The sequence below is a fragment of the Coregonus clupeaformis genome, chromosome 13, assembly GCF_020615455.1.
Source record: "Coregonus clupeaformis isolate EN_2021a chromosome 13, ASM2061545v1, whole genome shotgun sequence".
Lineage (NCBI taxonomy): Eukaryota > Metazoa > Chordata > Actinopteri > Salmoniformes > Salmonidae > Coregonus > Coregonus clupeaformis.
In genome coordinates, this window is record NC_059204.1 from 27,140,178 (window position 1) to 27,168,157 (window position 27,980).

The 27,980-nt window shown below is 43.3% G+C and overlaps 2 protein-coding genes and 2 non-coding genes across 10 annotated transcripts; 1 reads left to right on the forward strand and 3 right to left on the reverse strand.

Moving 5' to 3' along the window:
* Positions 1–629: 629 nt before the first annotated feature.
* On the reverse strand, positions 630–8,838 carry LOC121580012 (ribonucleoside-diphosphate reductase large subunit-like). The gene is given in 19 exon segments (XM_045224314.1): positions 630–1,314; positions 1,643–1,831; positions 1,993–2,088; positions 2,233–2,368; positions 2,504–2,580; positions 2,743–2,964; positions 3,091–3,240; positions 3,676–3,795; positions 3,797–3,878; positions 3,973–4,052; positions 5,724–5,885; positions 6,105–6,188; positions 6,428–6,569; positions 6,735–6,897; positions 7,105–7,144; positions 7,242–7,402; positions 7,678–7,855; positions 7,960–8,048; positions 8,665–8,838. Coding segments are annotated over 19 exon segments (2,379 nt in total). The 5' UTR covers positions 8,684–8,838; the 3' UTR covers positions 630–1,125.
* LOC121580010 (sodium-dependent proline transporter) lies at positions 1,259–27,928 on the forward strand. Of its 7 annotated transcripts, XM_045224316.1 has the most exons (16): positions 1,297–1,332; positions 13,422–13,463; positions 13,562–13,888; positions 22,630–22,858; positions 23,493–23,624; positions 23,770–23,980; positions 24,386–24,524; positions 24,656–24,790; positions 24,957–25,060; positions 25,149–25,273; positions 25,424–25,536; positions 25,644–25,781; positions 25,868–25,967; positions 26,159–26,277; positions 26,812–26,985; positions 27,265–27,928. In XM_045224316.1, the coding sequence occupies exons 3-16, from the start codon at positions 13,775–13,777 to the stop codon at positions 27,451–27,453; spliced, it is 2,022 nt and encodes a 673-aa protein (XP_045080251.1). In that variant the 5' UTR covers positions 1,297–1,332; positions 13,422–13,463; positions 13,562–13,774; the 3' UTR covers positions 27,454–27,928. The 7 variants fall into 7 exon arrangements, with proteins under 7 accessions (XP_041751023.1, XP_045080251.1, XP_041751021.1 ...); XM_041895089.2 differs by lacking the exon at positions 13,422–13,463 and having other exon boundaries at positions 1,259–1,332; XM_041895087.2 differs by lacking the exons at positions 1,297–1,332; positions 13,422–13,463 and adding an exon at positions 15,611–15,956 and having other exon boundaries at positions 13,800–13,888.
* LOC121580400 lies at positions 1,420–1,552 on the reverse strand. Its single transcript, XR_006003057.2, has one exon. It is a non-coding gene; the product is annotated as a small nucleolar RNA SNORA17 (small nucleolar RNA).
* On the reverse strand, positions 5,980–6,058 carry LOC121580389. The gene has a single exon (XR_006003048.1). It is a non-coding gene; the product is annotated as a small nucleolar RNA SNORD83 (small nucleolar RNA).
* Positions 27,929–27,980: the final 52 nt, after the last annotated feature.

Consider the following 27,980-nt stretch of genomic DNA (forward strand, 5'->3'; position numbering starts at 1 on the left):
GACTCATTACACAGGTGCACCTTGTGCTGGGGACAATAAAAGGCCACAAATGTCTCAAGTTGAGGGAGAGTGCAATTGGGATGCTGACTGCAAGAATGTCTACCAGAGCTGTTGTCAGATAATTGAATGTTAATTTCTCTACCACAATCCTGGTTTAACTGTACCGGGCAAATAGCAGACAGCGTGTATGGCACCCTGTGGGCGAGTGGTTTGCCGAGGTCAACGTTGTGAACAGAGTACCCCATGGTGGCGGCAGGGTTATGGTATGGGCAGGCATAAATTACGGACAACGAACACTGTCAATTTGAATGCAGAGATACCGTCACGAGATCCTGAGGCCCATTGTCTTGCCTTTAATCCGCCTCAATCACCTCACGTTTCAGCATGATAATGCACGGCCCCATGTCGCAAGGATCTGTACACAATTCCTGGAAGCTGAAAATGTCCCAGTTATTCCATGGCCTGCACTCACCAGACATGTCACCCATTGAGCATGTTTGGAATCAAGGTACAGTATCTGTGACCAACAGATGCATATCTGTATTACCAGTTATGTGAATTCCATAGATTAGGGCCTAATGAAGTCATTTAAATTGACTGATTTCATTATATAAACTGTAACTCTTTGAAATTGTTGCATGTTGCGTTTATAATTGTGTTTAGTGTACAAAGCAATTTTATTTTCCCCACAGGTGTAAAATATAAAATACACTATTGAAGTTTGTTTGACATTCATTCAGCAAGTTATGAGATCCTTAGATTTACATATTAACAATGGAGTTAACAAAAAGTTGGAAAAGAAACACTGAATCCTATACAAAACAAGAAGACAAAACAGCACAGACAGTGCACCCTAGAGCGATAAATAGAAAACTGCTTACAGTTAATAATCTGGTATTAGTGCACAATGTACAGCACTAGTTAGACTACAGTAGCATGCCCACAACACAAACATAAGAGCCTGTTCTATTAAGAGGCTTTGATCTGACAGCAAGGCAGATTACTGTATGATGTTTCCTGACCTAAAGGCAATGAGAATGGGGTTCAATGATCCTGAGGACTTCAGTGATCCACTGCGATGGTTAATTAACTACAGAGCGGGGGTAGGGGAAGTAAGGGGCCGGTCTAAGAGCCACACATCAGGCAGTCGTCACGGTTCTCCAGGGAACACACCATAGCGGCTCTGTTGAGCTGCTTGATCTCCTCCTCGTTCTTAGCCGACTGGGACTCCTTCAGCTTCTCCTTGTTCAGGGTGAACTGGATGGGGTTGGCTGCAGGCTTGGTCCTCAGGTAGTACATGCCCGTCTTCAGACCCTGAGGAGCAGAAAAGAGGTTAGTGTTTTATCTTGATTCATATTTAGCACTGCTTTGATCCTCATAAGTTGCCTCCCTAGCCAGCTTTTTAGAAAGTGTATTTATTTTGTCAGAGCCATCAATCACGCCAAGTTCCCACTGTTCTGGGTCCTCGGCATAGACATAGCCCTGTCACTCTCCGCCCCTCATGACACGGGCTCGACACTTGCAGTCGGACTGCAACGCCTCAAGGGGCAGCATCAGCCAGCCATTTTAACCCAGGGTTAAGGATGGCCCTGGGCTAAGAAAATGCAATGTTTTATAAACTTCAATAGGCAAGCCAACTCACCTGCTTCCAGCCGTAGAAGTGCATGCTGGTGAGCTTGCCGTAGTTGGGCTCAGCAATGTGGATGTTGAGGGACTGGCTCTGGTCTATGAAGGCCCCGCGGTCAGCAGCCATCTTCAGAATAGTCTTCTGGGAGATCTCCCACACAGTCTTATACAGCTCCTTCAGGTCATCTGGGATCTCAGCAATGCCCTAAAGACAAGTAAAAATAGTTAGAACAATGACAACTACTAAAAAGGATAACACTTTTAAAATCGAACAAAAGTTAGACATGACCTTCACAAAATAGGGCATAATTGCACTCTTCTGATTGCTCTTTATTGATTAGAGCTGTGATGGGTCTGGGTTCTCACCTGGATGGATCCATTCTGACCAATCAGCTGGTTCTTCATCTCCTCGTTCCACAGCCCTCTCTCTGTTAGGTCCTTCAACAGATGGGGGTTCACAATCTACAGGGAGCACAAAGAACATTAGTGCTCACATACACACAACTTTTTCCACCCCCATAATCAGAGCCTTCAAGTGTTTGATATGATGTGTATGTGTGTCAGCAGATGTCAGTGTCTGTGGAACCCACAGAGAGTGGTACTGACCTGGAACTCTCCAGAGAGGACTCTGCGGGTGTAGATATTGCTGGTGTAGGGCTCGATGGACTCGTTGTTGCCCAGGATCTGGGCTGTAGAGGCCGTGGGCATGGGGGCCAGCAGCAGACTGTTCCTCACACCGTGCCTGGAGAGAGGGGGCAGAGGGGTGAGTGAAGTGGTGATGAAACAGAAAGGCGTCAACATTTAAGTCCACTTGGTTTATGTGTTGAGACTAGCTGTAGTTGTGTTGGTAAAATGGAAGACAAGGTTGAGAACTTACTTAGCAATCTTTTCCTTGAGAAGTTTCCAGTCCCACAGGTCAGTTGGGGTTTTGTCCCACATGTCGTACTGAAGGATCTGGGGGGGGAAATTATAACCGTTTAAGCCTGAGACCCACACCAGAACATTCTCCTTAATACACAATTCTGAAATTAACCATTGACAAGTTAGTTACCCAAAACAAAAACCCTGCACAAGATATCTAACATCTCAGTTAGGTGTAAGGGTGGTGGTACTCACTCCTTTGCTGACAGGGGAGCCTGGGTAGGTCTGGTAGGCACCGAGCTCAGCAGCCAGCTCACAGCTGGACTCCAGGGCAGCGTAGTAGATGGTCTCAAAGATCTGAGTGTTGAGCTTCTGGGCCTCAGCGCTCTCAAAGGGGAAACGCATCAGGATGAAAGCGTCAGCAAGACCCTGCACACCGATACCAATGGGCCTGTGGCGCTTGTTGGAGTTCTCAGCCTGGTTAGAGAGAAGGAGAGGTATGGGGAATCAGTTACTGGTCCACATGAAGATATAACCTGTAGAATCATCAGTCTTGCTGATCATATCATTATTAGTATCGATAAGCTGAACTCTAGACCTTACCTCGACCACAGGGTAGTAGTTGATCTCAATGATCTTGTTGAGGTTCCTGACGATGACCTTGGTGACGTAGGCCAGCTTGCTGAAGTCAAATGTTCTCTCTGAGGTGACATACATGTTGAGGGCGATGGACGCCAGGTTACACACTGCCACCTGAGATTGGGAAACAGGAGCCAGATAGATTAGCATCACACGTTTGGCCATTTAAACTTTTTTTTTGTGTGATCCAACATTTATTTTAAACAATATACAAATCAAAGGATGCCATTCAAACAGCTTTGTGATTAAGTATGCATGTTATCAGACCCATTATCCTTGGGTGATAGATACTGTAGTTGGTCATCCATGCGTAGGGCGCTAATGCATATCTATGAGGTCATCCTGTGGCCAGAGTCAATAACAAACTGAGGCTCAGGTTGCGTCCAAAATGTCAACCTAATCCCTGTATAGTGCACCACTTTCGACCAGGGCCCCTATACAGGGAACAGGTTTGGACTTTGGTCAAAAGTAGTGCACCAAATATGGAATAGGGTGCCATTTCAGACAGCTTCAGTAGTTCAAACCGTTTAGGTAATCTGTTGCCCTCACCTCATCATGGCTGGTGTACTCTACAATCTCCGTACAAAGGTTACTGGACTTAATGGTGCCCAGGTTCTGCTGATTGCTCTTCCTGTTGCAGGCGTCCTTGTAAAGCATATAGGGGGTGCCCTGTCTCAGTCTGGGACTCGATGATGGCGTGCCACACCTGCTGGGCCTTCACCACCCGCTTGACCCGACCCTCCTGCTCATACCTGACGACAGAGAGACAGGTCCAGTGAGACACTGCACAGGGTGTCGAGACTGGTATGGAGCAGTGTTATACCAGGTCAGGAGTGCCGGTCTTACCTGGTATAGAGCTTCTCAAACTCCTCCCCCCAGCACTCATCCAGTCCAGGGCAGTCACTGGGGCACATCAGGGACCAGTCCTGTGGGTACAATACGCCATGAGTACTGATATTAATCCAAACAGAACCACTCCATATTCCCTTCTTTAATTCAACCTTGAGGAGCACAAATTGTACAAAATATACTAGTGCTTGAATTTCACAAAATTCCATCTGGTTTGAATCAGTAGAGGCTCCTCAGAGGAGGAAGGGGAGGACCATATTCAGTGAATTTCATAAAAATGGTAAAACATTAAAAAAGTTATACATGTCACCAAGTAATTGATTAAAACACACTATTTTGCAAAGGTGGTCGACATTAGCCTCAACAGCACTCTGTAGGGTAGCACCATGGTGTAGCCAGAGGACAGCTAGCTTCCGTCCTCCTCTGGGTACATTGACTTCAATACAAAACCTAGGAGGCTCATGGTTCTCACCCCCTTCCATTGACTTACACAGCAATTATGACAACTACCGGAGGATGCCCTCCAACCTATCAGAGCTCTTACAGCATGAACTGACATGTTGTCCACCCAATCAAAGGATCAGATAATTAATCTAGTACTGAAAGCATAAGCTACAGCTAGCTAGGACTGCAGTGCATGTGGTGAATAGTTGACTCAAAGAGATAGAAAGACAGTAGTTGAACAGTTTTGGAGAAGCAAGAGAGAAATGTATAGCGAGAGTGTCCTTTTTTGTCCATTTCAGTTTCACTAACTTAGCTAGCAAATACAGCTAGCTAGGTTAGCCTACTGAAACACCCTGCCCAAACAGAGGGATGCTATGTTAGCTGGCTGGCTAGGACTATCCAACACAACACTGGAACTCTTCCATACGTAAATATGTATGCACACATGACTAAGTCGCTTTGGATAAAAGCGTCTGCTAAATGGCATATTATTATTAAGTCAAGGTAAGCTTTTGGTTTTACTAATTTATTGCCAGCGGGCCCGCCGGTGTAACTGCTTACTGACTGTACACTAACGATACTGCATGATTGTAGCGGGTTTACTAACGCGTTAGTTCTATTAGCTATGCTGACTATGATGTTACTTTAGCTAATATGGTGACAACGATGTAGGCTGTGTGTAGCGGTTTGGCTTGGAAAGGTATTTTCGCCTGGTCACACACAGCTGATGTGTTGTGCATTGAAGTCCACAGGCTAAGGGAAGAGGTGAGAGGAGGAGAGCACATGGATGCGAGAAGGAATACAATGTGGCTGTGTGTTTACGCGTGATCAGCGGTGGATTCATTCCGCCGATTCTGTTGAAAACTTTTCTTAAAAACAGAAGCAAGCGGAACAACTTAAATTTGTCCAATAGAAACTCGCTTGCAACAGTTGGACTAATGATTACATCCTATATCAGCTAGATGCAGGCAAGAGTGTGCAAGGCATTATTGAATGTCACTGTCTGTCCATGTGTCAGTCTGTCACCTCAAATTTGTCTCTCGACCTGTGTGCACCTACGTTGTAAACTTTAATTGGTTGTAGCAACCTCATGATGGGTATAGAGAAAATGTGAGTATCATGTAGTAGCCTAAACCTATCGCTGTTACATTGAACTGGCTGAATGGAATATGAATGACAGTCATCCAATATGCTGTAATAGAAATAAGGCCATGCTCATGAAAAGAAAATTGTCCTCCCTCATCTTAAAACGGCACTGACCACAACTGGTTTGAATACTTCAGTTGATAAATGTTGCTGCATACTTGGTTGCTCTCCACTCTCTTCATGAAGAGGTCAGGGATCCACATGGCGTAGAACAGATCTCTGGCCCTCTGCTCCTCCTTCCCAGTGTTCTTCTTTAGATCCAAGAAGTCAAACACATCAAAGTGCCACGGCTCCAGGTACATGGCAAATGCACCAGGTCTCTGAGAAGGAGGGTGATAAGCAAGAGTTAAATGCCTGATGACGGCACAGTGAACACAGGCCACAGAGTCTGAAAGACAGTATGCATGTTCTCAGAGCCATCAGACTTGGGTGATAGATAGTGGGTCATCTCTGCGCAGAGCGCTAATGCATATCTACGAGGTCATCCTGTGGCCAGAGTCAATAACAAAACCTGTATTCAAACCTCATTTCATTCTCACCTTGTTGCCTCCCTGGTCCACATAGCGTGCTGTGTTGTTGTACACTCGGAGCATGGGAACCAGCCCATTGGAATTACCATTTGTCTTAAAAAAAAGAAAAAAATAAGCTTCAGTCAATGAGTGACTTGCCAAGCATCACAATGAAGCATAAAGTCATTTTTTGCTCATTTATAAACTTTACCCACGATCGGTCAGCCATCAATCACTCCAAGTACCCACTGTTCTGGGTCCTCGGCGTAGACATAGCCCCATCACGACACTTAGTCGGACAGCAACGCCTCAAGGGGAAGTCTTATTTATAAACGTGATCATGTAATCCTCACCCCAGCAATGTAGCTGCCCGTGGCTCTGATGCAGCTGACTGCCACGCCGATGCCCCCTGCTGATTTAGAAATTAGGGCACACTGCTTTAGGGTGTCATAGATGCCCTCAATGCTGTCATCCTTCATGGCCAACAGGAAACAGCTGAAAAGTCAACAAGGACAACTAATTTAAAACAGATCAAGCTTTTTTTTCTGGTTTGCACCTAGAACTGTCAAAGATGTCAGTGCAATTCAGTAATCAGAGCTGAGGAATGGGAATGGCTTATAGTAGAATGGCAAAAGTAGATCCAAAATATTAAGCGCTTACCTGGACAGCTGTGGGCGATTGGTGCCAGCGTTGAAGAGTGTGGGGGAAGCGTGGGTGAACCACTTCTCTGACAGCAGGTTGTAAGTCTCGATGGCAGCGTCAATGTCAGTCTTATGAATCCCAACTGCCACCCTCATGAGCATGTGCTGGGGTCGCTCCGCAACTACACAGGAAGAGAACAGGTCAGCATAAGGGATGGAGCTCATCTGAACCAGATATTTCCACATTAAAAATAAATAAAAACAGCTCTGAAAATGTGCCTGTTTGGCCAGGTGCCACTGGTGATGAGCCCTAATCCAGTGTAGCATATGTTCGTATCATGACAATATGTTAATTCTTACAGGGAGGTAATTTATTTGAGCCGACTCACCTTTCCCATTAATCTTCAGAAGGTAGGACCGCTCAAGTGTCTATGTAGAAAAATACACATATTTGTTTACTTTCCTACAATTGCAGAATTTACATTTAAATTGTTATGGTTCATAAACCATGTACTGTAAAAATTACCTTGAATCCAAAGAAGTTGTAGGAGAAGTCCCGGTCAAAGATGATGGCAGAGTTGAGGCGATCCTTGTTTTCTAGGACAATGTCAAGTGTCTCCTTGGCGACCATGGGGGAGTGACGTCTGTTTAGTGGGTTGACATAGTTGTAGAGATCCTCCACCACATCTAAAACAGCATTGACAGAAGAAAATAAAATGGTAAAATAAAATAAAACATGAAGAGATTTCCAGATACACTAGTTTCACACCCAGGGCTTAGAAATTACTTTTAGGTACCGATTTCTTCAGTTACTAGAAGTGCGATTGTCAAATTTGACATCTGTGCCACTGAATGTGTGGAATGGCTGAAACTTGGCTAATTTGAGTGAGCCTGATAATGGCGCAATATGCATAACTTTTGAATAAAGGTCAGAATAATTACAATTTGCAAGAGAGACTTACCGCTGAACACCTTCTTGGTCTCCTTGTGCAGGTTGGAGACGGCGATGCGGGCAGCCAGGATGGCATAGTCGGGGTGTTTCGTTGTGAGGGTGGCAGCAATTTCTGCTGCCAGCGTGTCCAGCTCCACTGTAGTAACCCCACTGTACAGACCCTGGATGACCTTCATGGTGATCTGGGTCTAAAGGTGGGACAACAGGCAGGGTGAAGGGTGGGTTAGAGAAACACAGCAACACTAGAATTAACAAACAATGGAAATACATTGAACATAAAATATCGACTCACTGGATCTACAAAGTCAGAGTTGAGTCCATAGCACAGCTTCTGGATGCGTGAAGTGATCTTGTCAAACATGACACGCTCTTCGCGCCCATCTGAAAATTATGTAAAGATGGAAATGTTATTCAGAAAATCACTTCAATAAAGTGTGTGTGTGCCATGGAAAATGAATTTACAAGTTAATGTCAGTAACTTTCCCAAAGCTTAAAAACAAATTTAATGTAGTTATGTGACTAGTTAGCTAGCCAACTTCCTGTTGTGTAACCCAGAAAGAGGTTTTGGGGGGGAAAAGTATCAACATTGAAATACTTGAAAACGTTAACTAGCTATACGATTGATTAATTGATGGTATAGTCACTGATACTTCCAATCAAATGACCTAGGTAGAAGTACTTAGCTGGCTAGCTTAACTACAAAACGTTAACAAATTTGGCGCCAAATTTGACAAAGGGACATCTGCTGCGAGACTGTCAATAACCTGTCTTGATCGTTCTTATTATACTACACGACAGAGGACTTGATCTAGCTAGCTAACGCATTCAATCACATTAGCTACCTAACTAGGCAAAGTCATCCAACGTGGTTAATGACAGTAGCCAACGATATAAATGTTCAAAAGTTTGCTTGTAAAAATAAATAAAAAGACAAGAGTCACAGTCAAATGACAAACGTAGCTAGCTTTTGCTATTATTCCTACTAGAAAGGACCTACCTCGCTTTATCACGTGCATGTTGACAAGGGTTGTTTTCTTTACAGAGAAAGTGCGAAAAATAAGAATACTAATATATAGCTTAGAATGTACTTTGTCAGTTTCACGCTAGCAACCGCTGGAGACTTCAAGTGTGGAGGATAAAGCGCAATTATACATCTTCTTCGATGAGGTTTAACGGCGGTTGGCATCCAATAAATGTTGCATTACCGCCACCTACTAGACTGGAGTATAACTCCCTGTACTTTGCTTAAAAAAAGTAATAATAAAAATAAACAAATACCCTACCATCTAACACTACACTCACAAAATATACATACTTTGCCCAAATATATATAAAAATATATACACAAATAACACCACCCTACTCCACTATTTAAATCTATTTAGTCCTACTTCAGGCCAACAGCCTGAAAGGATGGGACACCACCCCTTAACACACCCTGTAACTCTTCTGAGGTCAAGTCTTGCACACCCAAATACTTCTCTGCAGCTGCCACCATAACCTAAATTCTCTGCGACATACGTTCCATCCCTGCAGTACAGTTGATAACCATTGCAGTATGAAGAAAAAAATGTATGCACTCACTAACTGTAAGTCGCTCTGGATAAGAGTGTCTGCTAAATGACTAAAATGTAAAATGTAAATTTTTTTTGCTATAAATGCTAAAAATACTATCTTACTGAAACATATCACTTGTTGGTTTATCCCTCTGTACTGGTACAGATCTACTACTCACACCACTCTTCTCAGGATCCCTCCCCCTTGACCCATCTTCATTTACATTTTACATTTTAGTCATTTAGCAGATGCTCTTATCCAGAGCGACTTACAGTTAGTGAGTGCATACATTTTTCTTCCTCTACTTTCTTCACTGCCTCAGCATATGACAACTTCCGCACTACTCTAACCCTGGAAACTTCAACCTGCCTCTCTCGCACGGGACATTTCTGATCCCCAGCCCCATGGGCACCCCTACAATTAACACATACCTCTACTTTCCCCAATGCTACACATTCCTTTGTCTCATGCCCTTCTGCAGACTTCTCACACCTAGGAACCTCCCTCCTACACACTGCTGCCACATGCCCATAAGCTTGACACCTGTAACAACGTAATGTATTCGGCACAAAAGCTTGTACAGGATAACTTATATATCCTAACATCACTTTGTCAGACAAAGACTCAACAGCAAAACTCAAAAGAACAGACAACGACTCTTCTGTGTCACCACTCACGCCACACTCTCTGCGTCGCACCAAACGACGAGCATCACAAACACCGGGACTCTTCCCCTTCCGTTGGTCAACTGTTACATTTACCGCTACCCCAGTAATCACTCCTTTCAATGGCACCCTTTTCTTGAGAGCAAAACAATTCACATCTCTTGCCCCCATTCGTTTAACACGGAGCGCCTGCTCCCTCTGACCAGCAGAAACACAAACAATTATCACAAGACCACTTCTGGTTACCCTCACCGATTCCACAGCACCCAACTCTGTTTTCACCCACCCTGAAACCACAAATGGATCAGCCAAAAGGCAAGGGACTACTTTTTCCAAAAACGTCACTCCTACTGTCACAGGCTCATCTTTATCCTGACCCTCGTTGCAAGCCTCGGGCTCCGAGAACTTCACCACAGCTACCACCTCCGATACTTCGCCCTCATTCACTTCCATTTCTCCTCCTGTCTTCAGCTCACTCTGCTTACACTTTCTACCATTCTTCTTTAACAAACCATCTACCTTTCCCCGCCATTTTTAACCGACTCAAGCTCACCCTCTTCCTCCCTCTCTCTCTTAGACCTCCTCTGCCTCTCTTTTTCCCTCCATTCCTCCTCCGTATTCCAAGTATACGTCTCCTTATGATAATACTGCACGTCTCCTGACATACAGTTGAAGTCAGAAGTTTACATACACCTTAGCCAAATTCATTTAAACTCAGTTTTTCACAATTCCTGACATTTAATCCTAGTAAAAATTCCCTGTCTTAGGTCAGTTAGGATCACCACTTTATTTGTTGTCCTTAAGCCATTTTGCCACAACTTTGGAAGTATGCTTGGGGTCATTGTCCATTTGGAAGAACCATTTGCGACCAAGCTTTAACTTCCTGACTGATGTCTTGAGATTGTTGCTTCAATATATCCACAACATTTTCCTTCCTCATGATGCCATCTATTTTGTGAAGTGCACCAGTCCCTCCTGCAGAAAAGACCCCCACAGCAATATGCTTCCACCCCCGTTCTTCACGGTTGGGATGGTGTTCTTCGGCTTGCAAGCCGTCCCCTTTGTCCTCCAAACATAACAATGGTCATTATGGCCAAACAGTTATATTTTTGTTTCATCAGACCAGAGGACATTTCTCCAAAAAGTACAATCTTTGTCCCCATGTGCAGTTGCAAACCGTAGTCAGGCTTTTTTATGGCGGTTTTGGAGCAGTGGCTTCTTCCTTGCTGAGCGGCCTTTCAGGTTATGTCGATATAGGACTCATTTTACTGTGGATATAGATACTCTTTGTACCTGTTTCCAGCAACTTCACAAGGTCCTTTGCTGTTGTTCTAGGATTGATTTGCACTTTTCGCACCAAAGTACGTTCATCTCTAGGAGACAGAACGCGTCTCCTTTCTGAGCGGTATGACGGCTGCGTGGTCACATGGTGTTTATACTTGCCTACTATTGTTTGTACAGATGAACGTGGTACCTTCAGGTGTTGTAAATTGCTCCCAAGGATGAACAATACTTGTGGAGGTCTACAATTTTTTTCTGAGGTCTTGGCTGATTTCTTTTGATTTTCCCATGATGTCAAGCAAAGAGGCACTGAGTTTGAAGGTAGGCCTTGAAATACATCCACAGGTACACCTCCAATTGACTCAAATTATGTCAGTTAGCCTATCAGAAGCTTCTAAAGCCATGATATCATTTTCTGGAACTTTCCAAGCTGTTTAAAGGCACAGTCAACTTAGTGTATATAAACTTCTGACCCACTGGAATTGTGATACAGTGAATTATAAGTGAAGTAATCTCTCTGTAAACAATTGTTGGAAAAATTACTTGTGTCATGCACAAAGTAGATGTCGTAACCGACTTGCCAAAACTATAGTTTGTTCACATGAAATTTGTGGAGTGGTTGAAAAACGAGTTTTAATGACTCCAACCTAAGTGTATGTAAGCTTCCGACTTCAACTGTACATCTTGTTCTTGCCTTCTCAAGGGACGCCATTTAACCGGCTGTCACGATCCTACCACTCACTCTATTGTTGTGGATGTTCACCGGGCGCTCTGTAAAATCTCTGACCCAGCCCGCGGATAACTACAAAACCCGCCACAAACTCTACTACCAAACGTCCTTCTTCAGTTGAGTTTAAAGGCGGTTGGCATCCAATATGTTGCATTACCACCCCCAGCTGAACTATAGTATACATCCATTACACTTTGTGATACAAAATGGGAAAATGGGAAACAGGAAAAATAAAATAAACATATATTTGTAATTACCCTACCAACTAACCCTACACTCATTAAAGCCCACCACCTTATTCCATTACTTTAACCCTATCTGATTCTACCCCAGGCCAACGCCCTGAGAGGACGGGACACTACCCACTCAACACACCCTATTACTCTTCTGAAGTCAAATCTAGTACCCCCAAGTACTTCTCTGTAGCTGCCACCACAACATCTATTTTCTGTGACTTACGTTCAATCTCTGCAGTAGAGTTGATAACCATTGCTATAAATGCTAAGAAGACAACCTTACTGAAACATATACAGTATCACTCATTGGCATTTCCCTCTGTTCTGGCACAGATCTAATATTCACAGGGATAACTCTCAGAATCCCTCACTCTTGATCCACCCTCCTCTACTTTCGTCACTGCCTCAGCATATGACATCTTCTGCACTACTCTGACCATGGCCACCTCAACCTGCACTCTCTCGCACCAGACACCTCAGATCCCCCAGCAACATGGGCACCCCTACGGTTGACACACACAACCTCTTCTACCGGAACTACACGTTCCTTTGTCTCATGTCCTCATGCACAGTTCCCACATCTTGGAATCTCCCTCCTACACACTGCTGTGACATGCACTTTTTGTGTACCTTTTCCCATTTTGTATCATAAAACTACATCAGTTTTCAATTGATTAACCTACTCTTGACAATACTTGCTCCTGGCTGATCAAATAAGGATGATGAATTCTCAGACATTTCTTAGAGGAAATCTTCCTGCTTTGTAAGATGACCATAAAACACATTTATATTAGGTATTTTAATAGCCTTACCAGTGGTAAGTTACATTCTTGATCAACATACCGGTATTTACCATAGCACAAGTGTGCTTTAAAATGTTTCCCCAAAAATACATTAATTATTCTATAGTTCTTATATCTAAAAATGGGTATATTATGCTAGACAATATGGCTAGACAATGTGGTTATGGTTAATAAATAACTCACCAAGTGACTGCATTGCTCCTCCTTGGTTTGACAAAATGAACCGGTTTTGCTCTGACAGATCACTCAGTCAAGTGTAGGCTATACAGTACAGCTGATTAAAAATGGCACAGTCACAATAGCCCATGTGCAAAAGAATGATAGGCTATAGCAGCCTCTGGGGTATGTTTCAATACTCCCTTGAAATAAAACACATTATAACCAGACTATAAATGGGGAACAGTGTAATTTTTATGATAAAGGTACAATAAAATGTTATACTATAAATATTATACTATAACATTTTATTGTACCTTTATCAGCAGCGGTGTGGTGTCTCTACAAGGAATCGATGACAACACTTGGTATGTAACGCATAAACAACACGTTTTGATTATTTAATTTACCTCCAACATGATTGGCACTACTTTTATTGATCTCACATTATTTCTGTATTTTCCAGTGGTATGGGTCTTCCTTCAGGAATCTAAGGAGAAAATTGCTGCCCCACATCTGAAGCACTAAGCCCAGGACAGACCTGTGCTGGCAGTGCCGGAGGAACAACTCTCAGGTCTTCAGATCTGCAAATCTGCCAGAAGCTGTTAAGTCAGCCAAGCTGAAGAAGCAAGAGCAGCATCTCCTGCTTGTTCAGAGTGAGCGGTCTGTCTACCAGTAGATGGTTGCTGACTGCAAGACCACCTGTCAAGACCGGCAGTTGTCTCTGGGGGGCCCTACTGAACCAGCAAGCAAAGACATCAGGATGCATTACAGCTTTGATTTTGCGCAACAAGTAAGCAACATTTCCTCCTTTATACTGATTAAGGACTTCAATACAAAACCTAGGAGGCTCATGGTTCTCACCCTCTTCCATAGACTTACACAGTATTTATGACAACTTCCGGAGGATGTCCTCCAACCTATCAGAGCTCTTACAGCATGAACTGACATGTTGTCCACCCAATCAAAGGATCATATAATTAATCTAGTACTGAAAGCATAAACTATAGCTAGCACTGCAGTGCATGTGGTGAGTAGTTGACTCAAAGAGATAGAAAGACAATAGTTTAACAGTTTTGAACAAATTCATTTCTTTCCAAAATGAAGAAGCAAGAGAGAAATGTATATAGCCAGAGATTGTCCTTTTTTTCACTTTCAGTTTCACTTACTTAGCTAGCAAATGCAGCTAGCTAGTTTAGCCTACTGAAACACCCTGCCCAAGCAGAGGGATGCTATGTTAGCTAGCTGGCTATGACTATCCAACACAACACTGGAACTGTTCCAAGTGAGGTAAGCTTTTGGTTTTACTAATTTATTGCCACCGGGCCCACCGGTGTAACTGCTTACTGACTGTACACTAACGTTACTGCATGATTGTAGTGGGTTTACTAACGCGTTAGTTCTATTAGCTATGCTGACTATGACGTTACTTTAGGTAATATGGTGACAACGATGCAGGCTGTGTGTAGCCGTTTGGCTTGGAAAGGTATTTTCGCCTGTGGATTGAAGTCCACAAGCTAAGGGAAGAGGTGAGAGGAGGAGAGCACATGGATGCGAGAAGGAATACAATGTGGCTGTGTGTTTACGCGTGATCAGCGGTGGATTCATTCTGCCGATTCTGTTGAAAAACTTTTCTTAAACGGAAGCAAACTGAACGGGGATAAACATACTTGAATTTGTCCAATAGAAACTCTCGTTTGCAACTGTTGGACTAATGATTACATCCTATATCGACCTGTGTGCACCTACGTTGTAAACTTTCAGTCATAGGCTAGGTTGTAGCAACCTCATGATGGGTATAGGGAAAATTTGAGTGTCATGTAGTAGCCTAAACCTATCGCTGTTACATTGAACTGGCTGAATGGAATATGAATGTCTGTCATCCAATATGCTATAATAGAAATAAGGCCATGCTCATGAAAAAAATAATCTTAAATGGCACTGACCTCCACTTATATATATATATATATATATATATATATAGGATGGATGGATGGATGGATAGATAGATATACACACATACACAAAAAAAACATATATATATAATATGGGAAGCAGGGAAATGCCTTTCACTGAGCTGTGTAAAGACAGACTGACAGGTGTGAGACAATTAATTTTAATTTAACTTATGTTATTTTGTTGTTGTTTGCAGGTGCACTATCCTTCTGACCCTATGCAGCCAGGCACTTTTTAACTCCTTGCAAGTGTGGCTTGTTTGGTGCCTGCTGTGAAGGCACCAAACAGGGGCGGCAGGTAGCTTAGTGGTTAAGAGCGTTGTGCCAGTAACCGAAAGGTCGCTGGTTCTAATCCCAGAGCCGACTAGGTGAAAAATATGTCGATGTGTCCTTGAGCAAGGCACTTAACCCTAATTGCTCCTGTAAGTCGCTCTGGATAAGAGTGTCTGCTAAATGAATACCACAACAAGTCAACTACTTGATTGATGAAGGCATATCATCCAGCAAAGGCAGCAGGGCAGTCATCAACTACATGTACCATTTCTTCACCAACTACGCAGTCGGGGAAACACGTGTGGACCTGAATTGTGACAACTGCAGTGGCCAGAACAAGATTGTGCCTGGCGGACCATGCACAAGCTCCACCACATTCTGGACCTTCACTTCCTGATCACAGACCACACCAAGTTTGCCCCTGAGCTTCGGCCTCATCAAGCAGTGCTTCAGAAAGACCAGAGTGAACACTTTGTCCTAGATTGCTGTTGTGAAGGACAGCACTGTGACAGGGTTGAATATCCCACAGCTGGTTGGACTGGAGGATGGTACAGTGCTGGTGGAAAGCTATGGCTGGCAACAACACCTGTACTTCAGGCTGCTGCCACAGATCAAGCAGTACCAGCACTTCAGGTGAATATTATTTTCATTGCTACTACACATTGTTTAGCACATGACCTCAAATGTGAATCCTGAAAGAGATGGGTGGGGCTGGCTTAAGAGGGTGTGAACAATGCTGAATGAGTGTAGACAAAGAAGAGCTCTCCAGTAGGTGTACCTAAACATTCAAGGGCCATTTTCTCAAAAGTGGGGTTACAAGTTTATCAACTTTCAAAGCAGAATTACTTTCCCATTGTTCCTCAAATGCAGTGTCTGATATACCATTTTGTAGCTCTGTGTCTCTGCTTTTATCCATTGTAAAAAAATATATATATAATTCACATTTTGCTACATAAGACCGAATCAAGGCGGTTGGTCAAATATAATATATAAATAATAATATAACCATCATAAGCACATCCTCCACAAATAAAATAAAATAAAATAAAAATGTATTGGCCACATGCGCCGAATACAACAGGTGCAGACATTACAGTGAAATGCTTACTTACAGCCCTTAACCAACAGTGCATTTATTTTAAATAAAAAAGTAAAATAAAACAACAACAAAAAAGTGTTGAGAAAAAAAGAGCAGAAGTAAAATAAAATAACAGTAGGGAGGCTATATATACAGGGGGGTACCGGTGCAGAGTCAATGTGCGGGTGCACCGGCTAGTTGAGGTAGTTGAAGTAATATGTACATGTGGGTAGAGTTAAAGTGACTATGCATAAATAATTAACAGAGTAGCAGCAGCGTAAAAAGATGAGGTGGGGGGGCAGTGCAAATAGTCTGGGTAGCCATGATTAGCTGTTCAGGAGTCTTATGGCTTGGGGGTAGAAGCTGTTGAGAAGTCTTTTGGACCTAGACTTGGCACTCCGGTACCGCTTGCCGTGCGGTAGCAGAGAGAACTGTCTATGACTAGGGTGGCTGGAGTCTTTGACAATTTTGAGGGCCTTCCTCTGACACCGCCTGGTATAGAGGTCCTGGATGGCAGGAAGCTTGGCCCCAGTGATGTACTGGGCCATACGCACTACCCTCTGTAGTGCCTTGCGGTCGGAGGCCAAGCAGTTGCCATACCAGGCGGTGATGCAACCAGTCAGGATGCTCTCGATGGTGCAGCTGTAGAATTTTTTGAGGATCTGAGGACACATACCGAATCTTTTCAGTCTCCTGAGGGGGAATAGGCTTTGTCGTGCCCTTTTCAAGACTGTCTTGGTGTGTTAGGACCATGATAGTTCGTTGGTGATGTGGACACCAAGGAACTTGAAGCTCTCAACCTGTTCCACTACAGCCCCGTCGATGAGAATGAGGGCGTGCTCAGTCCTCTTTTTTTTCCTGTAGTCCACAATCATCTCCTTTGTCTTGGTCACGTTGAGGGAGCGGTTGTTATCCTGGCACCACACGACCAGGTCTCTGACCTCCTCCCTATAGGCTGTCTCATCGTTGTCGGTGATCAGGCCTACCACTGTTGTGTCGTCGGCAAACTTAATGATGGTGTTGGAGTCGTGCAATGGCGCCTTATCGCTTCCTGTCCTGGGCCCGTATCCACAAAACGTCTCAGAGTAGGAGTGTTGATCTAGGATCTGTCCATATAATCTTATTCATCATGATCCAAAAGTCCAAACTGATGCAAGGTCAGCACTCATAATCTGAGACGCTTTGTGGATACGGGCCCTGGGCTATTTGGACTAGGTGAGCCCTGTCTGGTCATGAACTCAGGCTCAAAAGTTTGCTGCTGTCGTTCTTGGCCTTTTCTTCTTCCTCTCTGCTGGCTGTCCCCAACAGAGGTTACAAACTGGTAGCTGGTGGGTTTGGCCCCAGGTGTCATAAAGGCTGCATCTCTGTCAATGTCTCTCTCTCTGTTACCTTGGTGTGAAGTGACTGGGATTTTCCTGTGAAGGTTTCTGTAACAAGGGTTTTCCAGGTGGCGCCATCTTTTTGATGATAGTGATGATATCATTGAAAACAGTTTGATGTGTACAGTGAGGGAAAAAAGTATTTGATCCCCTGCTGATTTTGTATGTTTGCCCACTGACAAACACATGATCAGTCTATAATTTTAATGGTAGGTTTATTTGAACAGTGAGAGACAGAATAACAACAACAAAATCCAGAAAGATGCATGTCAAAAATGTTATAAATTGATTTGCATTTTAATGAGGGAAATAAGTATTTGACCCCTCTGCAAAAGACAGGTGTCTTTTATACAGGTAACAAACTGAGATTAGGAGCACTCCCTTTAAGAGTGTGCTCCTAATCTCAGCTCGTTACCTATATAAAATACACCTGGGTGCCAGAAATCTTTCTGATTGAGAGGGGGTCAAATACTTGTTTCCCTCATTAAAATGCAAATCAATTTATAACATTTTTTACATGCGTTTTCTGGATTTTGTTGTTGTTATTCTGTCTCTCACTGTTCAAATAAACCTACCATTAAAATTATAGACTGATCATTTCTTTGTCAGTGGGCAAACGTACAAAGTCAGCAGGGGATCAAATACTTTTTTCCCTCACTGTACATGCTGGTTCAGACAGAACAGTAGCCTATGTGATGGCAAAGGTTTCAAGTTCAGTTTATATACTGTATGTTCAGTTTGTATATGTTACCAATTGGCAGCGTTATCAGAAAGCACAGCATTGATTTTCACTGCTACACGGACGATACACAACTTTACATTTCTGTGTCACCAGAGGATTTTAGCTCCATGGATAAATTATTAGACTGTATTAGTGATTTAAATATTTGGATGGCTCACAACTTCCTCCAGCTAAATCAAGACAAGACTGAGGTACTTATTGTTGGAGCCAAAGCACGGAGAGAGAATCTAGCTGCACATTTTAATTAACGGGCAATAAAGATAAAACACCAGATAAAAAACCTAGTGGTAATTTTAGATTCTGAACTAAATTTTGAATCACACATTAGGAATGTGACCAAAAATGCTTTTTACCACCTGAGGAACATTGCCAAGGTGAGGCCATTTCTCTCTCAGGCTGATACAGAGAAACTCATCCATGTTTTTATTACAAGCAGGTTTGACTACTGTAATGCTCTCCTGTCTGGTCTACCCAAGAAAGCCATTGGTCAACTGCAAAACATACAGAATGCTGCAGCACGGGTACTGACCAAGACCAGACGAAGAGCACACATTACACCGGTTTTAAGGTCTCTGCACTTGCTGCCTGTGAGTTTTAGAATTAATTTTAAGATTCTTCTATTGGTTTTTAAATCAATCCATGATTGTGTACCCCAATACATGTCAGACATGCTTTTAAGTTATGTACCCAGTAGGTCCCTCAGGTCCTCTGGCACTGGCCTTTTAACTATCCCAAAGCCTAGGACCAAGAGGCATGGAGAGGCAGCCATGAGTTATTATGCCCCCAGCCTCTGGAATAGCCTGCCAGAGAACCTGAAGGGGGCCGAAACTGGACATACTTAAAAGAGATCTTAAAACACATATTTTTGGCTTTGCTTTTCCTTTGGGTGCTTTTTAGTTGTTCAGTTTGTGTCATTCTTTTGTTTTTTTATCTTATGTTTGTTTTGTAGTAAATATTTCAGCTTTTATTTTCATTGTTTTTTCATCTTTTTTTTCTCCTGTAAAGCACATTGCGTTGCATTCCATGTCTGAAATGTGCTCTTTAAATAAAGCAATGATTTGATTTGAAGTTACGACCATGGACCATTGCAAGCCAAGATGAAGGCATTACCTATTTTTTCCTCTTTTAGCCACTTTGTTCATATGGTCTGCTGTTGAATTTATTTTATAGATCACCATGTAGCCTAGTATCGTATTTCATGTTACATACACAATTTCGTCTTCTTGGCCGTGCAACAAAACAGGGGAGCTTAATATGTGGTTTCTCTTTTCATAGAAATAGCAACTGCTGCAATTTCCTGCTGTTGCAGCTGGTTTCCTCTATTGATGCGCTGAGCAATGCTGTCTCAGAATAGAAAAAAGACAGGCTTTGAAGAGGCAGGTTTTGACTAGGTTAGAGATGCTGTAGCTGCTCAATAACCTGATGAAACTAGATTGAGACAGACAGACTGACAGACAGACAGACAGACAGACAGATAGATAGATAGATACATACAGTTATTAGTAGGCTAAAAATTATGTGAAGGGGTGCAGTGGTAGAAAGGGCGTGGTTTACCAACAGTAAAGGTGAGTTTGTAAAAAGAGGGCGTGTTTTTACCCCTTCGTTCAATGGGCGGATTCGATTATGCTGAGCTGCGGGTCACCAGTCTATGGCCCATGACGTGGCCGGGCAAAAGCGGTGAGACAGGAGCGCCCTTCTCAAATCGAACAGTAATCTGCGCAGCTCCATCATGTTGTCAACAAGGCAGCATGGTGCATCATCCAGAAACACATCTCTTTTCCATAAAATATGTGTTTGAATTCTCAAACTAATTTTAAAACGTTTTTATCAAAAGCAATCACTTTTGCATGTGAAAACACAGAATCCTACTCGTTACTCCACGTGCTTAATTATGTCACTTTTGTTTTGAGCCGTCTACGCTGTGGGCTTTGAACGGGCAACTGAATCACGGCCGGGAGGCAGCCCGGTACAAAACACGCCCGGGCCAAATTAATCGAATCCCCTCAGTGACTGCACCTGCGCTCTACTGTAATTTCCCGGTCATTACCAAACGTGCCGATTTCAATAATCACTGACGAACATTTCTGTCAAAGCACGAATAGATTTCCATTAACTTTAATCTGAACAATGTATCGAACATCCTAAGAAAGCAAGTGAATCTCTCCCTGGGAAAATGCCGAGCGAGGAGCCAAAAACGGCACCTGGGAACATTACAGAGAAAAAATCACCACAACAACAAGGGGTAAGCAAGGAAACAACCTGTTGTTAGTTTATAGGAACTTTTTAAACGTCGTTAAAAGGTCTAATTTCACCTCTTTGTGAATATTGGATTGTTTTGGAATTTATGGAAAACGAATGAAACCATCATTATTTGTATTTGTATTTCTATAAAGTAACCTAACCCGTCTGTCCTCATTCCTCTGACATCCGATGTAGTGGAAAGTGCAACAGCCTACTAGCCTATAGGTCATCATTGTCACCTCTGTAAAATGAGTTTTGTATTGGATATTTGGTGGATATTCGGTTTTATCTCCTCCATAGCTATTGAACCAAGCATGCCATAACTATGAAGATGGCATATTCTGAATCAGGGGTGGATGGAGAAAAATCCATAGCTCTTTTTGTTGTTGAAATTTATATTTTATTTTTGTGTGTGGGGGGAGCTTTTCATCTTTAATAGCTCTTACACAATACATTCCATGACCATGAAAATGATATATTCGGATTCAGGGGGAGGATCTACAAAAATCTACAGCTTTTTTTTTTACTTTTTTTTTTGCACCATCTTCCTCACACCCCAACAACCTGCTATTTAACCTTTTACTGCAGTGGGCTAAATCAGTGATTCTTGGTAGTCTTAAACAAATCTACTTTGAAACAAAAGTATACACCTCACACACATGGTAATGGTCTTAAAAAAGAGTTGACATTTATTCAATTTTGAGTTTGCATCCCAATATTACTCTTTATATACATCACTGAAATATAACAAAACTGTTTGACATTGAAACACCGGATTTGTCAGAAAAAAACAAAATCTACATTTCCAAAAAACAAAAGCCATGGATTTTTGTCCATCCTCCCCCGATTCAGAATATATAATTTTCATAATCATGGTACGCTTTGTGTAAGAGCTATTAAATATATTTTTTTAAGCCGTGGGTTTTTGTCCATCCTCCCCTGATTCAGAATATACCATCTTCATAGTCATGGCATGCTTGGTTCAATAGCTATTGATGAGAGAGAACCAAATATCCAATATAAAACTACCTTGGGTATAAACCTCTCAATATTTATTTCAAAGACATAATCAAAGTTTTATGACTATCAACATTTCAGTTGATACAGACTTAACATCAAGTCCATCGCATTGCTCTCATTTGATTGTTTGTTTTGCATAACCTATTGTAACCCATTGTATAACAACTACCTGTAGGCTACTCTTTAAACCCCTTTTATGACTTACAATGTGTCATGATGATGATGATGATGAGGCAGGCAGATGGTAGTGGCCTAAATCAAATGAATGGCAGTTCTCAAAACTGAACTGCCATTTTCACCTGACCTGCGTCCTCTTGGTGTCCATAGTTAATCTCTTGGCTGTCTGTTTAGCCTACTGGTCCACTGATCACACACACACACACACACACACACACACACACACACACACACACACACACACACACACACACACACACAAATAGAGGCAATAGTTCCTATTTTGTTGTGAGGTTAAATTGTTTGCCTTCCAGGGGAGGAAGGAGAAAATGAGTGCTTGCATCAATTGAGCTAGATGACACAACAGTGGCACAGCTCTATAGGCACACACAATGGTTTACAAAGACTGCATAACAATGTCACATTTCCTGATGTGTGAACCACACCCATATATGTAAATCTGGACTGCATAGCTATGCCTACCATTGTCACTGACTGTGTTCACCCTAAACAATGTGCAGTCCCAGTGTCTCATACAAGTTAAACTAGAGAGGGAGTACTTTACTTGTGACATGGAATCCAACTTTCAGCATTAAGGCATGACATCGTTCTAGGTTCTTCTGATGGAGGATCTGTCTGACAGTTTTGAATGTGTTCTATCTGTTCTAGAGTCCAGCACAGCTGAATGGGTTTAATTTAGCTCATGATGTCACCAATCCCTCATCCCAGCCACAGTTTGAGTCCCGCCCCCCGTCCCCTGCATCCCCACCAGACCCACATATTCTCCCAAGAGAGCAGTGGGGTGGGAAGTATGAGTTTCTGCTCTCCTGTATCGGCTACTGTGTGGGACTGGGGAACGTGTGGAGGTTTCCCTACCTCTGCTACCGCAATGGAGGAGGTGAGTAACCCTCAGCCATGCTGGCTTTTAGCCCTCAAACACTTTACACTGCCCCTCAAACTCTAAGTATGAATGAAGCTTACATGTATGAAGCTGTATTATTGTATTGAAATTGATGCATATTATGTTACCATGGCCTTCAGGCCTGCACTGTCCTCTCACCTCTGTGTGTTGTGCTGCAGAGTTAATCTGAGAGCTGAAACCAAAGCCACACAATCACAGGCCGCCAGTGGCGCTATAAAGCCGACACACAGGCACTGTAACTAATCCTATAAGGGAGAGCCAATGTCATTTGCAGAAACAGACCCTGACCTGAAGTGCACAGAAAAACACACCTTAATACAGTCTACTAAACGGTTCATTGAAAACTATAGTACACAAACTTCAGCTCCCCATCTGAAGCTAGCACATGCTGAGACTTCAATAGTTGAGGGATGGAAAAACCCTGTGCTGGCTGGCAGCTTTCCAGATGTAGTAAGTGATTATAAAGCCATAGTGCTGTTTGTAGAACATATCCTTACACGCCATGTATCCGTGTAGCAGCTCAGTGTTATAACAATCAAATGAATGAGGGATGTCGCCTCTTGTATTATCCCCTGTTTCCTGTTTGACCTGTGACTTCCTCTGTCCCCAGGTGTGTTCCTCATCCCCTACTTCATCATGCTCTTCTTCACCGGTGTCCCCCTCTTCCTCATGGAGCTCAGTCTAGGCCAGTATGGAGCTGCTGGACCAATCACAGTGTGGAAGTGCTGCCCCCTCCTCAAAGGTAAACCCCCAGGACCCCCATTGTCCTCCAAACACTTCATAATTGTCCACTAATGCTCTGATTAGTCTCAACCTTATGTTCTCTAAAAACAAAAGCTCCCTCATCTGTACTGCACACACCAATATGCCTGTGTGTCTCTCTATAGGCATTGGCATTGGGATGCTTTGTGTGTCTACGCTGGTGTGCCTCTACTACAACGTGATTATAGCCTGGACCTTCTACTACCTGGGCAGCTCTTTCCAGAGCCCCCTGCCCTGGTCCTGTGATGCCCCAGCCAATGCTTACCTCTGTGGGAACGCCACCACTGTGAACAGTTCCTCTGGCAGAGCCCTCAGCCCCTCAGAGGTCTTCTGGAAGTAAGGGCTCTTCCACCACTGTTTGTCACTAAAAATGATCGAATGGCCTCTGCATGATAGAATTCAGATTAGGATTGTCTTATTGTGGGGGGATTAGCGGCATGCTGGCCCTCAACTGTATTGAAATATTGACGACCATGAAATGCCTGAAATATTCTTCTTCAAAAAGTCTGTGCTATGTGTACAATGTACATAATGTACACTATGCTGTATGTGTTCATGTCCTTAAGGAGATAAGCTGACAAAATAATGTAAACTGACTGACTTCAGTATATGATGTAACATCTATCTCCTGTTTAAAATGTCTCTGTTTGCTGGGTCTATCCAACTAGTTTTGGCTAGAGTTGTGAATACTCTGTGTGAATGTGTGTTTGCTCAGTGTTTGCTCGGTGTGTTGTGTTCAAGTGAGCGTGTTCTGGGTGTGGTGAACAGTAAGGGCCTCCATGACCCTGGTCCTGTCAGGTGGCCCCTGGCCCTCTGCCTCCTGGCTGCCTGGATCATCATCTTCTTCTGCATGCTCAAGGGCATCCGCAGCTCTGGCAAGGTGAAATAACACACACGTCATCAGAATACACACCTTTAAACACAGACATACTCATGTTATGGAAACATGCCCTCAAAACAAACATCCTTGCTCTTGGTGTTGCTGTGTACTTAAGAGCTGTTACTCTGTAGGTGGTTTATGTGACTGCAACGTTCCCGTACTTCGTGCTGATCGTTTTGATCATCAGGGGTGCTACACTGGAGGGGTCACTTCAGGGTGTGGCCTTCTACCTCACCCCTGACTGGGGCAGGCTAGCCAGTGCACAGGTAAACTACACCCCCTAGTGGAGACAGGCTGGTATAATCTCTAGAGTAAAGTAAAGTTTGTTTGTTTTTGTGTGTATGTGTCTACCTGTAATGATGAGTGTCAAGGCCCTTGGTACTTGCCAACAAAGTGAAGAGCATGTCTTAACTGTCACCGTTCACCATGTAGGTGTGGAACGATGCTGCCTCACAGGTCTTCTACTCGTTGGGGATTGGTGTTGGGGGGCTGCTCTCCATGGCCTCCTACAATAAGTTTGACAACAATGTCATCAGGTCAGTTGTACTCTACTCTTCTACTGTTCTCTCTGAGGCTACAGGCAAGCTGGGAAATGGAGTCTATCTAACATTGTGTTGCTTTCAGGGACTGCCTGGTCATCACCATAGGGAACTGCAGCACCAGCTTCTTTGCGGGCTTCGCCATATTCTCAATCCTGGGTCACATGGCCTGGAGGAAGGGAGTGCCTGTTGGAGAGGTGGCAGATACAGGTAGCTCTCGATGAGCCAATCACTCCTCTTGTATAAACAATACATTTATGTTACGGTTATGACATGGTAATCACAATACATCCAGTTAAAATCATGGCACTAAAAATGTATTTTATGGCAAAAATAAGCTCATTAGTGTTCTTGCTCCAGGTCCCGGTTTGGCGTTTGTGGCGTACCCAGAAGCCCTTGCTCTACTGCCAGGCTCGGTCTTCTGGTCCATCCTCTTCTTCCTTATGCTTTTCATGCTGGGGGTCGACACTCTGGTATACCACAGCCTTGTTCTGTATTGAACCCCAGCTCTTTGAACTAACCAAACACATACATCTAACATCCCGCTCCCTGTCTCTCTGGCCCTGTTTTCTTTCTGTAGTTTGGTAACATGGAGGGCATCACCACGGCCGTGCTGGATGAGTTCCCACAGCTCAGAGCTAACATGAAGCAGAAGTCTCTGTTCCTGGGACTGCTGTGTTTCGGTTTCTATCTAATGGGACTGCTGTTGATCACTGATGTGAGTGTGTGTGTGTGTTTGTATTGAAGTGTGTGTGTGTGTGTGTGTGTGTGTGTTTGTTTGCACTGATGTTTGTCTCTCCATAGGGAGGGATTTACTGGTTCACCCTCATCGACTCCTTCGCCACTAGCTTCGGCCTCATTATCATCACCCTCTTCATGTGCATTGGCATCTCCTTCTTCTATGGTACACAGCACCATGGAACTCTAGCTCCATACTCTGCATGCTACATTCCACATACTAATCACACATACTAACCGCTATTCAGACATGCCACACACTTACTGGATGTCTATGTCAATAGTGTCTTCAGATACTTTGACAAATAATCGTGTGTGTGTGTGTGTGTGTGTGTCTGCATTCTGTAACATTCACAGGAGTGAACCAGTTTTGCCAGGACATCATTGACATGATCTGTCTCTGTCCTCCCTGGTGCAGCAAAGTGCTGCTCTACTTCAAAGCATGCTGGGTATTCTGCACCCCATTTCTCCTACTGGTGAGTCAGACCCTCTATCTTTACAATATGTCTCTGAAAAAGCATCCCTCTCTGTCTAAAATCCACCCTTTGTTGCACCCTCACAGTGGTGAATAATTTAAAGAGACTGACATTCTATCCCCTTTCACCCCGGCTGTGTTTTCTATGGGTTACTTTTCAATCACCCCTCATGTATGCACAGTATGTCTGATATGTGTATTTATTTAAAAAGTATGTAGTAGCTGTTGCATAGAAACATAAATGAGTGAACTAACCAAGTGTCCTGAGCCAGAAAGAGTAATGGACCATACCATAGAGGCTCTGCCTGGATTGTCATACAGACGTCTGTTTAAGAATCTGTGCATGCTCAGCTGCACTCTGCTGCGTCTGTCTGGGTGTTGGTCTATATCTCCAAAGCTACTGTGTGCTTTTGATCACTGCTTTGATTCGATGATTGTCTCCATGGTTGCTGTTAAACTTTCTTAGTGTTTATGTTTTTATTTCTGTTGGCCTTGTTTCACATGCCCCTCTGTTTCTGTGTCCCTGTGCATCCAGTTCATTCTGACCTATATCTTCATTGAGATGTACAACACCCCGCTGCAGTATGGGGCCTATGTGTATCCTCGCTGGGGCAAGGCACTGGGCGTGTGCATGGGCGCCACCTGCTGTCTGCAGATCCCCATCTGGGCCATCGTGGCCATCAGCAAGGAGTCTGGGACACTGAAAGACGTCAGTACCGTCCACCCCCATTTTCCCCCTGTCTGTCATTACCTAGGCCATTTTACATGGCTATAGGAATTGCCCTAAGGGGACGAATAAAGCTGTATTGAAATGACTTGAATACTGAAGCCACACTAAAAATACATTAAACTCTTGATATGTTAAAGGCTGCCAGTGTGCAAATAATTTAGGGGTTACATCAGTTATGAAAATAGAAAATAAACAAAGTCACATGCCATTCAGTATAAAAATATCTTTATTAATCTCTCTTACTCTCTCTCCATTCAGCGTTTTAAGAAATCCATTCGACCTCTAAATTCCTGGAGGGTGAACAACTTGAACAACAGTGGAGGGGGAGAGGAGCAAATAGAGAGGGTGGAGGCACCGTTCACGGTAAACCTGACAGACAGAGACACGGTCAACCTTACAGAGGTGGATTTCACAGCTATAGCCTGGGAAAATGGGACAGAGGCATGACCCTTCCTCACTGGTGGAGGTGGAGAGTATATAATCACCGGCAGAACTGTGTATCAAGAGACAAAGGAAGGATGTCACTGTCCAGGCATCTTTCCCTGCCAGCCAGAAGGATACCTTTTTGCCATTTACTATACTGACACTTTAAAGATAATTTTTGTAAACAAAGACTACTTAGAAGATGTATCTGATTGTCCTTCAGGACAATGTGAGTTGGTGGTTTTATTTATGCTTTCAAAATATATTTTACATTGTCTATTTGCAATGTTGCTGGAGTGTGTATATAGCCTAAAGGCCATGGCTGCAGCATGCATACACAGAGACCATGGGTGTATTCATTAGGAACCAAACAGAACCAAACGGGGAGGGACCTACCTGAATTGCTCCAATAGAAACTAGTTTTTATTGCAAAACATTTTAGTCTACGCTCTTATCCAGAGCGACTTACAGCCCTGCTCAAGGGCACATCAACAGATTTTTCACCTACTCAGGTCAGGGATTTGAACCAGCGACATTTCAGTTATTGGCCC

Excerpts from the sequence above, each read along its gene's own strand:
- LOC121580010 (XM_041895087.2), top strand. The coding sequence starts at position 15,681 with ATGCACAAGCTCCACCACATTCTGGACCTTCACTTCCTGATCACAGAC. Across the intron at positions 25,061-25,148 it reads TTTGACAACAATGTCATCAG|GGACTGCCTGGTCATCACCA; the intron begins GTCAGTTGTACT and ends TGTTGCTTTCAG. Across the intron at positions 26,986-27,264 it reads AGTCTGGGACACTGAAAGAC|CGTTTTAAGAAATCCATTCG; the intron begins GTCAGTACCGTC and ends CTCTCCATTCAG.